We start from the raw sequence: 16,330 nt of genomic DNA, 5'->3' as shown, positions 1-16,330 counted from the left end.
GGAGGGTCGGTGGGAGCATGGTGGTGGGTGCTGGGTGCCGGCTCGGTGGGTTCCCTGGGGCTGTGGAGCAGCGCTGAGCGTCCCCCCCGTGGGTTTTGCCCTTGGGGCTGGCGAGGACGAGGACAGCGGGGTCGGGACCACCGGCACCTGGAGGGGGGTCCCGGGGGGGAAAGCCCTGCCCCGAGGGGAGCTCCTGCGAGGGCTGGGGCGCGGGGCGGTGGCAGGGGCTGGTGGCGGTGGCAGGGGTGATGGTGGTGGCCATGGCAGGGGTGGTGGTGGCAGCCCCGGTCCCCTCTGCCTTTCTCCCCGGTGCCACTAAGCGGAGCCACCGCCTCGGCTCCCGGCCGGTGCCGGTGCATCCCGGAGCCCCGGAGCCGCCCGTCGGTCCCCGAGCCCCTCACCCCGCCTCGGGTCGAGACCCAGCACCTCCGAGCAGCGGGGCCGGGGCATCGCTCGGTGCCTGTTTGGGGCCGGGGTCGTGCTGCCCTCGCCGCGGTGGCCGGTGTTGCCCACAGCCGGATCCGGCCACATCCCGGCCTGCGGGCTCTGCCGTGCTCCCGCCAGCGCGGCCGGGACCAAGCGGGACCCCCCCGGGGACAGCGGGCAAGGGGCTGGAGCCCACCCTCCTCCTCCTCCTCCTCATGCACCACGAGCCTTTACAGCTCAAAATTGCCTTCGTCCGGCTGCGCAGACGCCCCGCCACCCTGAGCCATCGACCACCCAACCCCCAGCACCAAGCAGCCCCCCGACCCCCAGCACCACCGAACCCCCCGTCCCTGGGCGGATGGGGACACCAGCGAGGAGGGTGCTGGGACGCAGGGGCCGGCGTGCCCCAGTGGCAAGGAGGGGGGGGTCCCTCTGCAGGGACGGCTTCGTCTTCCCGCTCTCTCCCCACGTGTCGGGCAGCACATGGCATGGGGTCGGAGCGTGCGGGCGGGAGGAGAGCGGCGCGGCTAGCTCCGGAGGTGGCCGAGTCTGGTTCAAATCGTGGATTTTCCGCAGGGAGAGCAGCTTAACTGCGGCTTCCAGGGATTCGGGATTTAGATGTTAAATACTCCGGCAGATTTCTGCCCACTTAGGGCCGAAAATGGAACAAGGGCAACGCGTGGCGGCCGGCGCCGTGGCGTGGGGCCGCGCAGAGCCCGGATGGGACTGTGAGTGGGTGGGGGGTGGGGGGGGAGGCAGTGGGCTGAGCGTGGGGCAGGGGATGTGGGGTACGGGGTAGGGCTTGGCCGGGACTGGGATCCAGTGCAAGCGTGGGGCAGCCAAGGCAGGGCAGGACAGGGCGTGGGGTGCCTCAGCCTCCTCCAAGAGGTGCTGGAAGTCCCTGGGGGGGCAAAGGGAGTTGCACCCACTGCCCCAGCCCTGAATTTGGGGAGAGTCGAGGCTCCAGCTGAGGTCGGCCTCGGGCACCGTCCCCGGTGCTCCCATGCCAGCACCGGCCTCGCCAAGCACGGGAAAAGGGTTCGTCCCCAAGTCACCTCCGAGGCTCCTGGGATGCAGCGGTGCCCACAGGGAGGGTGGGTGCCCCATGGCACCCATCCGGTGGGGCCCACGTGGGTGCTGGGGGCTGGAAGAGCTCTGCAGGTGTGGGTTTGGGGGTCACGCACCCCCCCCAGTGCTGTGGGAGCCCCGGCTTGGCAGCCCTTGGGTCACCCCAGCCCCGGGGCGGGGGAGCTCGGTGAGGGAGGGGCAGGAGGGTCCCGGGGTGGGGGTGCAACCCCCAGCACCCCCTCAGCACATGGTGGGGAAAGGCCTGAGCCGGGTGAGGCCGGGGGAGGAGGGAGCCCCGGTGGGGGCGTGGGGAGGGGTCCCCAGACCCCCCCCCCCCCGGTGCCCACTGCAGAGCCCGGGGTGCAGAGCAGCTTTCGGGGGTGCAGAGCAGCTTTCGGGGGTGCAGAGCCCGGGGTACAGAGCAGCTTTTGGGGGTGCAGAGCAGCTTTCGGGGGTGCAGAGCCCAGGGTGCAGAGCAGCTTTCGGGGGTGCAGAGCAGCTTTTGGGGGTGCAGAGCCCAGGGTGCAGAGCAGCTTTCGGGGGTGCAGAGCCCGGGGTGCAGAGCAGCTTTCGGGGGTGCAGAGCAGCTTTTGGGGGTGCAGAGCAGCTTTCGGGGGTGCAGAGCCCAGGGTGCAGAGCAGCTTTCGGGGGTGCAGAGCAGCTTTTGGGGGTGCAGAGCCCAGGGTGCAGAGCAGCTTTCGGGGGTGCAGAGCCCGGGGTGCAGAGCAGCTTTCGGGGGTGCAGAGCGGCGCGGGGGGGGCTCGGTCCTGCTGGCTGCCCCCGGCCCCGCCCGGCCCTTTGTCTGGCCCCCGACCCCCCCCAGACCCCCATCTCCGGCCCCGCGGGGACTCAGCGCCCCGGGGGGGGCCGGGAGCGGCGGGGCGGGGCGGGGAGGCGGCGGCGGAGGAGGAGGAGGAGGAGGAGGCGGCGGGGGCGGAGGAAGCCGCCGCTCCCCGCGCTCCGCCGAGGCTGGAGCATCCCGGCTCCAGGGGAGCCCCCCGGCCGCCGCCCCCCGGCCCCCGGCCCCGCTTCGCCCCGGGGTCCTGCAGCTGAGGTGAGTGGGGGGCGGGGGCCGCGGGCTGCACAAAGGGCCCCTCCCCCCCCCCCCGGCCCCGACCCCCGCCCGCGGCTGCGGCACCGCCGGGACCGGCCCCTGCCGCGGGGCGAGCCCCTTGCCGCCCCCCTTGCTGCCCCCCATTAACACCCCCCCTCAGTACCCCCCTCAATACCCCCCCGCTGTTGCCCCCCGCTGCTCCATCCCCGCTCTGCCCCCCCCCCCCCGCCTTTTTTGCAGCCGGGGCTCGGTGCCAGTTTCGGGGGGGCTGTGGCCGGGGGGTGCCCGGGGACCCCCATCCCAGGCTCGGCTCTGCGGGTGGCACACCCCCTCTCCACGCCCGCAGCAGCAGCCTCGCCGCCTGTCGCGGGAGTGGCCGCCTGTCGCGACAGCCAAGCCTCCTCCTCACCTGTTGTCGCAGCCCCCGGCTCGGCCGGACCCCCCCGCGCCCCTCCCCGGGTTGCTGGGGGTCCCTGGGGGGAGCAGGGGCCCGGCTCACCCCGCAGTGATGCCCGGGGGGGGTCCCGGTGGGGGCAGCCCCCGGGTACCGGCAGCTTCTCCCCGGTGAGCAGCTGCAGGGGGGCAGCGGGGTGAGCGTGGGGGCTGCCCGGCCCCCCCCGTAGGGCCGAGAGCCGGGGGTGACGCTGCTGCCCCACGGCAGGGCCGAGGCGCAGCCCGGAGGGACCCCAGCGCCTGCCCCAGGACCATGATCCCCCCCAAGGAGAAGGCCCGGGCTCCCAAGGACAGCATGACGCTCCTGCCCTGCTTCTACTTTGTGGAGGTGGGTGTGAGGTCTGGGGGGGGCTGAGCCGGGTGCTCCTTCCCCGTTCCCTGCTCCTGCCCAGGCATGGAGGGGACGGGAGCTTTGCCCCTTCCCGGCGGGGCCACGCCATGCCGGTGCCCATCGTACCGGGCGGCGCGGTGGTCTTGACGCTCTCGCCTCCCCCAGCTGCCCATCGTGGCCTCCTCCATCGTGACGCTCTACTTCCTGGAGCTGACCGACCTCTTCAAGCCGGCCAAGGTGGGCTTCCAGTGCTACGACCGGGCGCTCTCCATGCCCTACGTGGAGACCAACGAGGAGCTGATCCCGCTACTCATGCTGCTCAGCCTGGCCTTCGCCGCGCCCGCCGCCTCGGTGCGTGCCGGGGCTCCGTCCCGCTGCGGGGGGGTGCTGAGGATGGAGCCTGCCCAGCGGCAGAGCCAGGGCTTGGGGTTCTGGTGGCCGCAGCACCAGGGGACCGGCGCGGGGAGCTTTGCAGTGCCCTGCATCTGCAGAGCGGCACCGCCGACAGCCCCGGCCCCCCCGATCCCCACGGGGCGGCACCCCCTGAGCTGCTGGTTCCTCCCCAGATCATGGTCGGGGAGGGCATCGTGTACTGTCTGCAGTCCAGGCTGAAGGGACGCGCCGGTGCCGAGGGCAGCATTAACGCCGGCGGCTGCAACTTCAACTCCTTCCTGCGCCGGACCGTAAGGTTTGTGGGTACGTTGTGCCACAGCCCGGGCAGGAGCCCTGCCCGCCGCGGGGGCTGTTCCGAGGGGTCCGGGGCTGGTGGGGACGCGGGGGCACCCCAGATGCCATAGCAGGAATGCACAGCCCCGCCCAGACCCCAGACATCGCACTGGACCCTTCCCAGCGCCTGCGGGTGCCCTGGGGCTGGGTGGGCCCTGAGTGCCCTGTGTGGGACAGGGGGTGACCCGTGGCTCCTGCCATCCCCAGGCGTCCACGTGTTTGGGCTCTGTGCCACGGCCCTGGTGACGGACGTTATCCAGCTGGCCACCGGCTACCACGCGCCCTTCTTCCTGACCGTCTGCAAGCCCAACTACACGCTGCTGGGCACCCCCTGCGACGCCAACCCCTACATCACCCAGGACATCTGCTCGGGCACGGATAAGCATGCCATCCTCTCCGCCAGGTACGTGCCGGGGGGGGGAGACCCGCGCCGCGATGCCGACCCTCCTGCCCCGTCCCAACTGCACCCCCCCGTCTCCCCCGCAGGAAGACTTTCCCGTCCCAGCACGCGACGCTCTCGGCTTTCGCTGCTGTCTACGTGTCGGTGAGTTCCCGGTGCTGCCCGGCTCTCAGCCCCGCATGTTCCCGGTGCTGCCCGGCTCTCAGCCCCGCGTGTTCCCGGTGCTGCCCGGCTCTCAGCCCCACGTGTGCCGGCTCGAGGGCAGCGTGAGCTCTGTGCCGCCGGGCAGCAGCATCCCTCCTCTCGGCACACGCCCGTGCACAGACGAGCTCTGTCCGACACATGTGTGCTGGGCCGTGGGTGCGTGCACACCCGTGTGCCCAGCTGCTCGCCCGTGCACGCTCAGGCACTTGCAGTTCCCTGTGCACCCCAGAGCTCTCTGCATGGCTGGTGGCGGGGGGGAGGCTGCGGTGCCGCGATGGCAGCGGGTGCCGGTGCCAGAAGCCACAACTAACAGCCTGTCCCTGCCCCGTCGTCGCCGCCGCCAGATGTATTTCAATTCCATCATCTCGGACAGCACCAAACTCCTCAAGCCCATCCTGGTCTTCGCCTTTGCCATCGCCGCCGGCATCTGCGGCCTGACCCAGATCACCCAGTACCGCAGCCACCCTGCCGATGTCTACGTGGGCTTCTTGATCGGCTCCGGCATCGCCGCCTACCTGGTGGGTGCCGGTCCCTGCCCCTGGGGCGGCCGCGGTGGTTCGGGAGGGAGGGATGCTCGGCATGGGCCGCGGTCCCAGGGCCTGGGCTGACGCCGTGCTCCCCCTCCTGCAGGCTTACCACGCTGTCGGCAACTTCCGTGCCCTGACAGAGAGGGTTCCGGCACCGGCACCGGCCAAGGATGCGCTGCGGGCGTTGACACAGCGGGGCCACGACTCCGTCTACCACCAGAACAAGTCGGTGAGCACCGACGAGCTGAACCCGCAGACGCGGCTGGAGGAGGCGGCGCGGCCGGTGCCGCGGGAGAAGAACTCCCTGGGCAGCCTGAAGCGAGCCAGCGTGGACGTGGACCTGCTGGCCCCCCGCAGCCCCATGGGCAAGGAGAACATGGTCACCTTCAGCAACACCCTGCCCCGCGTTAACACCCCCTCCATGGACGACCCCGCGCGACGCCACATGACCATCCACGTCCCCGTGGACGCCTCCCGCTCCAAGCAGCTCATCACCGAGTGGAAGCAGAAGTCGCTGGAAGGCCGGAGCCTGACGCTGGCGGAGGAGGCGGCGCACGGCCGGGGCGCGGGAGACGCCGGCGAGGACGTCCCCCCGTCCCTCTACCCCACGGTGCAAGCGCGCTCGGCCGAGCGGGCGGCCATGGGGCCCCGCGTCCTCATCCAGCCCCGGCCGGGCGCCTCGCAGCTGGTGCACATCCCCGAGGAGAGCCAGGCGGGCGCCGGCATCCCGGCCGGCAGCGGGGCGGCCGTGCGGGCCAAGTGGGTGATGGTGGCAGAGAAGGGGGGAGCGCAGCGGGTGGCCAACCCGCCGCGCCTGATGCAGGTCATCGCCATGTCCAAGCAGCAGAGCATCGTCTCTGTCACCCCCAAGCACTCGGAGACCTCCTCCTCCTCCACCAGCTCTGACTCCTCCCAGTACCGCTCGCCCTCGGAGCGGGACAGCTCCAGCATCATCACCATCGACGCCCACGCCCCCCACCACCCTGTCGTCCACCTCTCCGCCGGCAACGGGCCCTGGGAGTGGAAGTCGGGGCCGAAGGGGCCGGAGGGGCCGGACGCCTACGAGCTGGGCGAGATGGGGAAGGATTTCCGCGGTTTCCGCCCGGCCAAGAGCGCCGGCGTCTCCCCTGGCTCCTCCGTCAGCGACATGGAGCAGGATGAGCCGCGCTACGGCAGCCTGGCCGCCATCCCGGGGGCAGCGGGGGGCGGCGGGGAGCGGGGGGACGTCCCCCCCGAGGGGCTGCTGGGCACGGCCAGCCGGGAGTCCACGCTGCGGAGGAAGCCAGCTGAGAGGGACGGGCAGGCGGACAGCGAGGTGGACCACTACTACAAGAAAATGCAAGCCAGCCGGAGGTTTAAGGACTGAGCCCCCATTGCCTTCCCCATGCCCGGACCCCCGCTCCCCTGCCCCAGCTCGGGGGGGCTCTGTAACGCCGGGGTCCCTCTCTGCTGGGCGGGGGGGCATCAAGGCAGGGCTGTCTTTGGCATTGGGGCGACCGAGCGGCGCGAGGACGTGGCAGAGCACGGTGACGCCGGACCCTGAGCCAGCTGAGATGTGTGCAAGACCCCCCCTGACGTGGGACCCTGCTCCCGCCCGGGCAGCTGGGGGGGCTCGGGGGGGCTCTGCCCACCCAGCCTGCGGGGCTGGGTGGCTCCAAGCACTTTTGACTTTCTTTTTCTCTCTAACACAGGTGCTGACATTTCTGAGGGGTTAATTTATTCTGGCTCTGGAGTTGTACGGGGGGGGGGGGGGAGCAAATGGTGCTGAAGGGCTTTTGGGGGGGGTGGGGGGGGCCTGGATTGAGGAGTCCTAGGGGGGCAGTGGAGGGGGGGCTGCCATGGGGCAATGGGTCCCGGCTCGCTCGGGATTTTGTGGATGCTGGGGCTCCTGCGGGAGCCACGCAGGAGGGGTCATCACAGACCCCCATCCCGTGGCACTGGTCTGTATTTGGGGAGGATGAGGGGGGATGGGAGGGGGTGGTTTGCCCAGGGGGTCTGGGCATGTGGAGGCTGTAAATACTGCACGGGCTGAAGGAGAGGGTGGGCGCTGGGGTGGGGGCGCAGGGTCTGGGGCTGGCATGGGGTGGGGAGCCGGGGCCGAGCTCTGTCCCCAGGAGCAGCAGCCCTGGGCTGAGGACCGAGGTTTTGGGGGGGACGGGGTGGGCCTCCAGCCTCTGAACGCGTCTGTCGGGTAACGGCTGGAACTGCTGTGGTTTGAAAAGCAAATAAACGCGTGGTTGTTTCTGGGATGGGCTCCTTTGCCAGGATTGGGGTGGGGGGGGATGCTGGTCCCACGGGTGGTGGGGGGCAGGATCGGGGCTCACCGGTGTCTGGGGGGGCTGCTGCCGGCAGGTGAGCGCCGGGGTCTGACGGCCAGGACAGCCCCGGTTCTGCCAAGGGCAGCGGTGTGAGCAGGGGGGCCCTGCCCGAGTGCCTGAGCCCGCGCCGTGGCCGAGCAGCCCAACGCTGAGGGAGGGTGTGATGCTGCTAATGCACCATGTACCCCCGCTTCCCAGGGGCGAGGGGGCCAGCTGGGCCCCCACCCCTCCAAAATGGGCTCAAGGTCCTTCTCCCCCTTCCACAGGCCAGGTTAAAGCCCTTCCAGGCTCCCCAACCCATTAACCATCAGGCAAAAAGCAGCAATTCTGTTCCTACAGCTCAATGCCATCGGCTGCCGCGGGACGAGGAGGGGGCTGCGAGCTGTGCCGGGTGCTCCATCGCACCCTGGGGAGCAGGGGAGGGTGCTGCGTGGGCCCAGGGCATCGCTGCCACGTGAAGGCGTCCTGCAAAGCCCCGGGGACGAAGGGGCCCAGCGCACCGAGACACACCCCCCCCCCCCCCCCCGCCGTCCTCCTGCTGCAGCAGGAAAATGCCGCCGCTGCTGCAGGTTCCTGCCGCGTTGCTGTGGGCAACGTGGGATCCAGCACCGCGCTGGGCTCCCGCGTGTCACCGCCAGCAGCGGCACAGCCATGAGGCCGGGTGACCCCCGGCCGGTGCCCCGGCCTCCGGCGAGAGCGGTGCGGCAGCCAGCGGAGCCCCAGAATGGAGGGTGCCAAGCCAAGGGCAGGGAGCAGGCGTGAAGGCGGCAGCAGCGGTGTAGACACTCGGAGACCTCATTTGGCGTCTTCCCGCGCCGCCGCCTCGCCCAGACCCATCTTACGGTGGCGGTGAAACCCCGCGCAACCCGGCCCCGGCGCAGAGAAGCATCTGCTCCCATTTGTCACGGTTTGTAAATCACCCTGGGGAGCGATGGCCGCCCACTGCACGCAGCCTTCCCAGGGAGAACCTCCAGCAGGGATGGGGCGAGCAGGCAGGGCACAAAAAAGCTGCCGCGGCACAAGGGAGCGTGGCAGGATGGCTGCCACGCTGCGCTTGTCCGGCAGGCAGAGCCAGACGGGCCGAGGCAGGGCTGCTCGGAGGGGTTTACAGCAGCTCCAGAGCACCGTGAAGGCTGGGTTTGCTCCACCGCCCGCGGGAGCTGCCGCAGAGCAGGGCCGAGCCCCACGGTGCTGCCGCTGGAGCCATCCCAGCCCAGGGCGCAGCGGCGGGCGCGGCGGCAGGCGCGGCGTCCCCTCAGAACCAGCGCGATGTGACGATGACACCGAACTGCCGCTGCCAATTGGATTAACAGCGGATAGCCCAAAGCCTCCGTCTTGCAAACATATGGATTATCCCGCATAACCCTGACTCGGTGCTGGAAAAGCCACCCAGGGATTAGCGGGAGGACGCCGGCAGCAGCTCGAGGTGCGGGGGGCTGCAGCAGGGGCACGGGTGGGCTGTGCCTGCCTGGTTAAGGGGTTGGTGAGCCGGGGGGGGGGGGTCCAACGCCATCCGGCAGCGGCACGACGGCCCCGGTGCTGCAGGCTGCTGCATCCAACCTTGGCATGAGTGACCCAGGAAGACGAAGCGGAGCTGTTAGCGACGGCCGAGGCCGGCTGGGATGGACACCTTGCTCTGGCAGCCTTTTGGTGGTGGGGGGGTGAGATGCGGGGGCTTACATCCCCCCTAGCCCCACGCCGCCGCTCTCATGGCTCATTGTGGTGAGTGATGGCGTCACACGCCGCTTCACGCTGCCTCTGACCCAGCGGTTTCCATAGCGACTGCCAGCCCCGAACTGCTCCCGCAGTCCCCCCGGGCAGCCCCCCCAGCAGCCGCTGCCGCCTCGCTTGGGGACCCACGGGGTCTAGGAGGGAGCAGGAGCATCCTCCTCATCCTCCTCCTCATCCTCCTCCTCCCCCTGGCCCCCGACCGGGGTCGCAGGCAGGAGGCAACAGGGACAGGGGCCCAAGGGGGCTGCCAGCCCCCACCTCACCACGCCAGCACCCCGCGGGCAGGGGCCAGGGCACAGCTGGGAGCTGCAGCAGGGCTCTGCGTGAGCACCCCGGCCCCGCGGCTTTGAGAGGGGCCGCAGCTCCTACTGAGCCTCCAAGAGCAGGCAGGGATGGGCAGGCGAGAGCTGCGCTACCTGAGCCCCGGGACCTCTGAGGTGTGAAGCGGGAGAAGCCCCCGGCTTTGTGACAATCGAGGGCCCAGTCCTGCGTCCACCCCTGTTACTGCCGACAGGCACCGCTCACCCCCGTCCACCCCCCCGTGCTCTGTTTGCCCCCCCAGCCAGGGGTACCTGCTTCATGACCCCCTCCAGCTGCAGGGAGGAGGTGAGAGAAGTCGCCTCATTCACCAAACCCCGGTTGCTAGTTGCTCCTGGAGCGCCGGGCATAAATACAGCTTCCCTCATAACCTTGTGAAATACCCCCGTCGGATTGCAGGGAAGGCACCAGGGTCAGGATCAGGGATGGAGAGGTGGGATTTGCTTTCCTAAAGCATGGGCTTTAGAGCAAGATGGCTGCTTGACCCCACCCCCACCCCCCCAGCACCTTCATTTGAAAAGCCGCAATTTCGCTTCACTCGGAGAGCTTCAGCATCCAGGCTGCAGCAGCCCCGGGGGAGGGGGCCCCGTCTCCTCCCTCTCCATACGGCACCCATAAGTTCGCAGAGTGCCGCTCCCCTCGCTGCGGCCCTTTGCAAGACGCTTACACGACGGGAACTTGGCAACGGGACGGTTGGCTTTAGCAAACACTGGTTCAGAGCAGCGCGGGCGGGAGCATCGGGGCTCCTCAGCAGGGGCACCCCGGGAGGAGCAGCAGCGTCGGCAGCCAAGTTCACTAAATTCACTTGCCCTGCCTGGAGATGCTGAGGGCGCTGGGAAGGATGGGCCTTTCATAGGGTGCTTTTTCCACAATGAACTCCAGCCTTGCTTGGGGCAGGAGCTTGTGTAGAAGAGCTGTTTGGCCCCAGGCGCTGGTGAGACCACCGTACTCCCCCTGAAAACAACCCAGGTTTCCCTAAGCTGGCATTTTCCCCTTAAAGACAGCTTTAGAGAAGTCCCCTCCACCGTCAGATGCAATGGCCTAATTACACACGCAGGTAGGAGCACACGGGGCCAGGCAGCGTGGGTGGTTTCCCTGCAGCACCCAGACGTGGGCTCTGCCACAGCCCTGCGCCCTCCCGTGGGCACGGGGGCTACAGGAGGGCGCAGAGGGTTGGGAGAACATGCCCATCGCGGACGCAGGGGGTTGGGAGAACGCGCCCATCGCGGACGCAGGGGGTTGGGAGAAGGTGCCCATCCAGGATGCAGGGGGTTGGGAGAACATGCCCATCGCGGACGCAGGGGGTTGGGAGAACGCGCCCATCGCGGACACAGGGGGTTGGGAGAACGCGCCCATCGCGGACACAGGGGGTTGGGAGAACGCGCCCATCGCGGACGCAGGGGGTTGGGAGAAGGTGCCCATCCCGGATGCAGGGGGTTGGGAGAAGGTGCCCATCGCGGACACAGGGGGTTGGGAGAACGCACCCATCCCAGAGGCAGGGCATTGGGAGAACGTGCCCATCGTGGATGCAGAGGGTTTGGAGAAGGTGCCCATGGCGGACACAGAGGGTTTGGAGAACGTGCCCATCCCGGTGCCGTGCTGCCCCAACCCATCCCCTCTGCAAAAGTCACCCAGGCCCGGCCACGCTGGGCCCCACAGGGGTTTGCACTGCGGGAAGGGATGGGACAGCAGAGCCACGGGCAGGGTGCAGGCGGGGATGCAGGCAGGATCCATCCTCCCAGCAGGCAGCTGCCACCGTTTCCATGGCGACCCAGCCCATCACATGCACCCGCCCCACAATCGATATTTGCTTTGCCTGCAGCAAGAGCTGGGAGGCCATAATTACTGCACCAGGCAGCTAATTAGCAATTCATTACTTGTCCAAGAGGGACAGGGATGGGCACAGGGATGCTGCCTCGCTGGGCGGAGGAGGGTGCTGCAGGCCTCGCGCCTTTCACAGCGCACCGGTGTCTGGTTTTCCTGCTACACTGCCCGGCTTTCACTGGAAGGAGAAATAAATGCACAAATAAATGCTACAAAAGCCTGTGGCTTTCCTGCATTTCCATGAATCTACCAGAGCACCAAGAGCAGCCTGGCCCCGGGCAGCAGCAGGCTCCTGGGCAAACCCGGTGGGAGCAGGAGGTGCCGTGGGTGCTGGCGGCGAGTGCTCAGCCGCTCGGGACGCCTTTCTGGAAGATCAGGTTGCAACAACCTTCCTGGCATTAACGACCACCAACCTTATCTAGAAAGAAAAATCAAACAGGGAACAGCGGATGTTGGTTTGAACGGCCAAGCTTTTGACATTGAGGAGTGGGCTACGCACCTTGTAGCCGGAGAATGCGCTGAACCGAAGCAGGAGCAATTAACTTGCTCATTCCTGCGGGGCAGCGATGCATACAGCTCAGCGTTACTTTCACACAAGCATCCAGACAGGCGAGGGAAGAGGCAGCTGTTACAAATCCTATTATGCTTTGAAGGAACAACAGTGATCTCTTTCAGCAGCCGGAGGCTCCGGCAGGACCCCGCTCGGTAACCTCGGAGGCTGAAGCCTGTACCCAGATGCCTGGGAAATAAGCTCGTGTTTAACGCGAATGTGCTCAGCACAAAGGGAATGCGGCCAGAGGACAGAAAACAGCAGAGCCGCAGAAGCAACAGCTCGGTACATTTATTCTTTCCATCCCTGAAAACACAGGGTGCTTCCCACGGGCACCAGCATTCCCAGCTCGTGGCTGCGGGGATGAGCTAGGGCACTGGGGTGCTGCACCCCTCGTTTCTGCTCGAGGGACCCAGCCGGGCACCTTTCTGCTCCCCACAGAGCTGTCCTTTCCCCGTAAGCGCCTGCTCCCGCCGCTTCCCTTCAAAATAAAGCTTTGGGAGTGCCACACCTGCAACCCCAGGTCCACCTCCATATCCGAGCGCGCTCCGAGGTCTACATCCGGGAGGGTTTACTTTTGGAAAGGAGTTTTAACCGAGCTGAGCACACAGGTAAGAAACCAAACCTACGTAACGAAAAGCCCAGCTCCTCGGGGAGCCTGTCAGCACCCAGCTGTGCCCAACATAGCTGGGGGGTTTGCGCGTTCGAGACACCCACAAAAACCGAAAGAATCCTTCGTACTGCTTCTACAGGAGTCAGAACGGGAGCCTCGCCTGCTCCCACTGGATGTGAAACTGCACTCCATCCAGCTAGCCAGAAAGCTTTGACACATCTAAAGCACAAAACTACAGAGAGTATTACGTATTTGACTTGAAAGTGGGGTTATTTCATGGATATTAGCTAGAATATATGGAAAGTTTAGGAACATGGAGTAAAAAAAAAAGTGTTGGAGTGTGACAAAGGCAGAGCATCAGTTAAGGCCCTACAACCTCATACCTCTGAACTTCATTCGGGCACTGAAGGTCACGGCCACCCCAGCCAGGCTCGGCCTTGGCTCCCCAGCCCCCTCTGCACAGAGATGCTAACAGGGACAAACACTCTGCCAGCCCAGAGGTATGTGAAGAGTCAAAGTTATATAAAATGAGGCAGCTGAAATTACATTAGAAGGAAAAATCAGAAGCAAAATAGGCACAATAAAAAGATAGGAAAATCAGAAGCAAAGAATACAGAAGAAATTTATTGAAAGCACAAGTACAGACTGGCCAATAACTGCTTTCTACAATCTGAACAGTAAATAATGGAGCTACAGAAAGGTACAAAGGTTGTTATAAAATAGTTTTAATTTCATTTCTTTTTGCATTACAAACATTCTTTGAAAGAGGCAATGGAATTCTGATGTTGTGTATGCTTACCCGCCCCACCCCACCTTCCACAATACTGAACCTGTAATAGCTGTTATCAAAATATACAATACATCTGTTCACCATAAAAAACCTGGGTTTTGCTGCCCCCTCATGTCTTACAACATGTATAAAAAATTATAAATATGTACACCCTTTTGTTACTCACATTCTTTACATGCAAACACAGGGATCCAAAGGAAAAACCCACAATTGCCTGGGTTCCGGGGTTACCTCAATTTATTTGCTTGCATTTTGCAAAATATATATAGCCTGCGGGTTGGCCAAATCAACGTCAAGGCCACCAGACAGGTTTCCAATAAGCCTCTTCCCAGTGTCGGGTGAGGTTGATTGAATGCATTTAAAGGTTAAACCACAGCTGTTCCACTTGGGTTGCGCATGGATCCTCACAAGGTAGAGTGCTGCCTGCGGCGTACTGAGGAGCACCGGCCGCGCTCCCTGGCTGCAGGAGGAACGGATTTTTTTTCCCCCGCTCGGGAAGGAAGGGAGATGAGCAAGTGAACTGACAACTACCAAGACACCTGAATTTGCCCTCCCGAACGTTTAAGATGCTGGCAAGGAAACACAGCGCTTTCCAGCGAGGCAGGTCACAAGGCTTCATTAACAGGCTTACTCAGATTTAGAGGTAACCGAAACCAGCATCTACTCCTCAGCTGAACATTCTCAGCTCAACCGGGGCAACGCTTTCATCAAAGATGGTTTCACACTCCTCAGCCACAAGCCGAAGACTAAGGCAGACGAGGATTAGCAATCTCATGCCAGCAACCCAAGCTGAACCCCCACTCAGACTTCACACACTTCTCCAGCATAATTCACACCCTCAAAGAGTTCAGGGAGGAACTAAGAAAAGTTAAGACTTTTCCAAACACTCAGTGCTAGGCAAGTCAAGAGCTCCCACACTAAGCAAGGAAATCGTAACTTGCAACACTAAGACAATTAAAAAACAAACTTTGGTCCACAATTTGCAGAAAAACCCTGAAAAAAAGTACAAGATTCTTGTTATTTTGCATCCGAACAGGTTGCAGGTTAGAGGGAAATGTAAGGCAACATCGGATTACACAAAATAGAAGGCAGAATGGCCCGGGAAAGAGTTATAAGCCAGGAAAAAAAAATAATGGTCGTATCATTGGGAAAAAACAATCTGCTGCATTCTACTTTTAATAAATTCCCTTCCTATAACTTAAAAGATCTGGGCTTATAGGTTAAAAAGGTAAAAACTTTAGCCTGGGTCCTTTTACTTAAATTCATAAGCCATTTGTGCTTGTTATCTCAAACACTTTGCTTTAAAAAAATCTGCTTTCCTTAACATGTTTTATTGGTTTCGTTACATTACTCATCCTCAGTCATGACCTCAGCCTGATAACTAAATTCCTGCCCTACAGTTTCAATTAAAAAAAAAAATAAGTACAGTATACAAGGGTAATACCACAAAGGAGTAAATTTAGATTACGTTTATACCATCTTACCATTCTATAAAAAGGTACTTAAACTATTTCTTTTGCATATAAAGAGATTAGAATATTTGGTCAACTGGAAATATTGCTAGGCACAGATGACAGCAACGGCATCAAAAAGTATAATACAAGAATTAAAACAAAAAGCTCAAATGCTGAAGACATGCTATAAGAATGATGGCAGAGCTACATTGGTCTTGTTAATCTCAAATTAGGGGCACGAAGGTGACTCACATGAACACCTTTCTAAATGTGGGATATCCAATAATTCTTCAAATCCTAGCCAAGTATTTAGATATATATATACACACACACAATTTTGACAAACTCTTAATGATTCGTCTTCACAAGTGTCCAACAGTGGTTAATTCTGTATCTTGATCAATGCTCTTGTGAAGGGCAGAGCCTGTTGACTTGCTATTGACAATGGAATGTAATTTGGTCTTGGGAATGCTTCCCCACCCAGACCTTTCTGCTTAGTCTGAATGTTACGGACAAAGGATCTTAAATAACTCCCACTTGAAGGTTTGCAGATGGCGATAAACCACAAGCAGATTGGAAAGTGGCATGAAGACACATGATACTATGCAGGTTGAGACATTTCACGGACAGTGGGATACAACTGCCTGAAGAGTCAAAGCCCAATATTTTCTTTATCCACTTTGCCAGCTTCACTTGTCCTTCACTACAACGAGCCGATCCAGTAAGCCAGAGCTCACTCGTTCCCCTCAACTCTCCCAATCCACTCCCTACAGTTCAGATGTTTTCCCCAAAGAAGTAAAAGATTTAAGGCACAGGAAAGCAGATGCACAGTTAAGGTAGGATCAATGCAACTTATTTTTGTGCTGGGTGAGTTGGGAGCTCCTATACACCATGCATTTTGCAAAATCCTGACTCAAAGGCGCTAAAGTGAATTTACACAGTGGTTTTAGGTCTTTCAAGGCATGGATGGGTAAAGAAAATAAAAAAGGCATCAATGTGAAACCTGATAAACTTGTTAGGATCTGCTTTTTGGGGGAGAAGGAGCAGGAGGGGAATTTCCCAGAGCAGGTTCCAAAGTGTAAACTTTAACTTGTGATTTTTTATTTGAACAGTCAAGATTGTTACCCATCACCGCAAGGTTAGCAATATGAATTAGATTTAATTTTTTTTTTTTAAAAACCGGTAAACTGATTTCTCTTTAAAAAAATAAAATCTCTGGTCTTTTAAGGTCACTTCAGCTGCATTTTTAAAGTGGCTTTTTTTCTGGAATGATGGAAGTTGAAACCCTAGTGTTCATCCTTTTAAGGTCAAGGCTGAACCCAAGAGGTTTTAAGTCAAGTCCATTTTGTCTCACACCTTCCAAAGCTTTAAATGGTGGACTTCGAGAAGGACACGCGCAGGTGATGATTCTCACCCAGGTCATGATTATGGAGGTCAATGAGAGACTGAATGGCTTCTTCCACAGAGCCCATCTGGATCAGAGCCATTTTACGGTCCTTCCTGACAAGACAGAAGTTTAAGTCACAATCAGTACGACCATATG

At 62.2% G+C, this 16,330-nt stretch overlaps 2 protein-coding genes across 9 annotated transcripts in view; one reads left to right on the top strand and one right to left on the bottom strand.

Annotated features, from left to right (window-relative positions):
* The first annotated feature begins 3,254 nt into the window (after positions 1 to 3,254).
* PLPPR3 (phospholipid phosphatase related 3) lies at positions 3,255 to 6,555 on the top strand. 2 transcript variants are annotated; one of them, XM_075723679.1, is made up of 7 exons: positions 3,255 to 3,329; positions 3,498 to 3,683; positions 3,899 to 4,028; positions 4,266 to 4,461; positions 4,545 to 4,602; positions 5,007 to 5,180; positions 5,293 to 6,555. In XM_075723679.1, the coding sequence occupies exons 1-7, from the start codon at positions 3,255 to 3,257 to the stop codon at positions 6,553 to 6,555; spliced, it is 2,082 nt and encodes a 693-aa protein (XP_075579794.1). The 2 variants fall into 2 exon arrangements, with proteins under 2 accessions (XP_075579794.1, XP_075579793.1); XM_075723678.1 differs by having other exon boundaries at positions 4,545 to 4,670; positions 4,976 to 5,180.
* Positions 6,556 to 13,184: 6,629 nt separating this feature from the next.
* PTBP1 (polypyrimidine tract binding protein 1) overlaps positions 13,185 to 16,330 on the bottom strand; it is a 31,602-nt gene continuing 28,456 nt past the window's right edge. For all 7 annotated transcript variants that reach the window (XM_075723688.1, XM_075723694.1, XM_075723689.1 and 4 more), the window contains one exon: positions 13,185 to 16,287. In XM_075723688.1, the coding sequence (XP_075579803.1) occupies positions 16,155 to 16,287 (133 nt within the window). In that variant the 3' untranslated portion in view covers positions 13,185 to 16,154. The remainder of the gene's footprint in view (positions 16,288 to 16,330) is intronic.

The sequence above is a fragment of the Pelecanus crispus genome, chromosome 20, assembly GCF_030463565.1.
Source record: "Pelecanus crispus isolate bPelCri1 chromosome 20, bPelCri1.pri, whole genome shotgun sequence".
Classification (NCBI taxonomy): Eukaryota; Metazoa; Chordata; class Aves; order Pelecaniformes; family Pelecanidae; genus Pelecanus; species Pelecanus crispus.
Note: the sequence above shows the minus strand (reverse complement) of the source record. Positions and strands in the feature narration are given on the sequence as shown.

Bases quoted from the DNA above. Each gene is read 5' to 3' on its own strand.
- PLPPR3 (XM_075723678.1), top strand. From the start codon at position 3,255: ATGATCCCCCCCAAGGAGAAGGCCCGGGCTCCCAAGGACAGCATGACG. The intron at 4,462-4,544 runs GTACGTGCCGGG...TCTCCCCCGCAG, and splicing joins CATGCCATCCTCTCCGCCAG to GAAGACTTTCCCGTCCCAGC. The intron at 4,671-4,975 runs GTGTTCCCGGTG...CACAACTAACAG, and splicing joins TGCCCGGCTCTCAGCCCCGC to CCTGTCCCTGCCCCGTCGTC.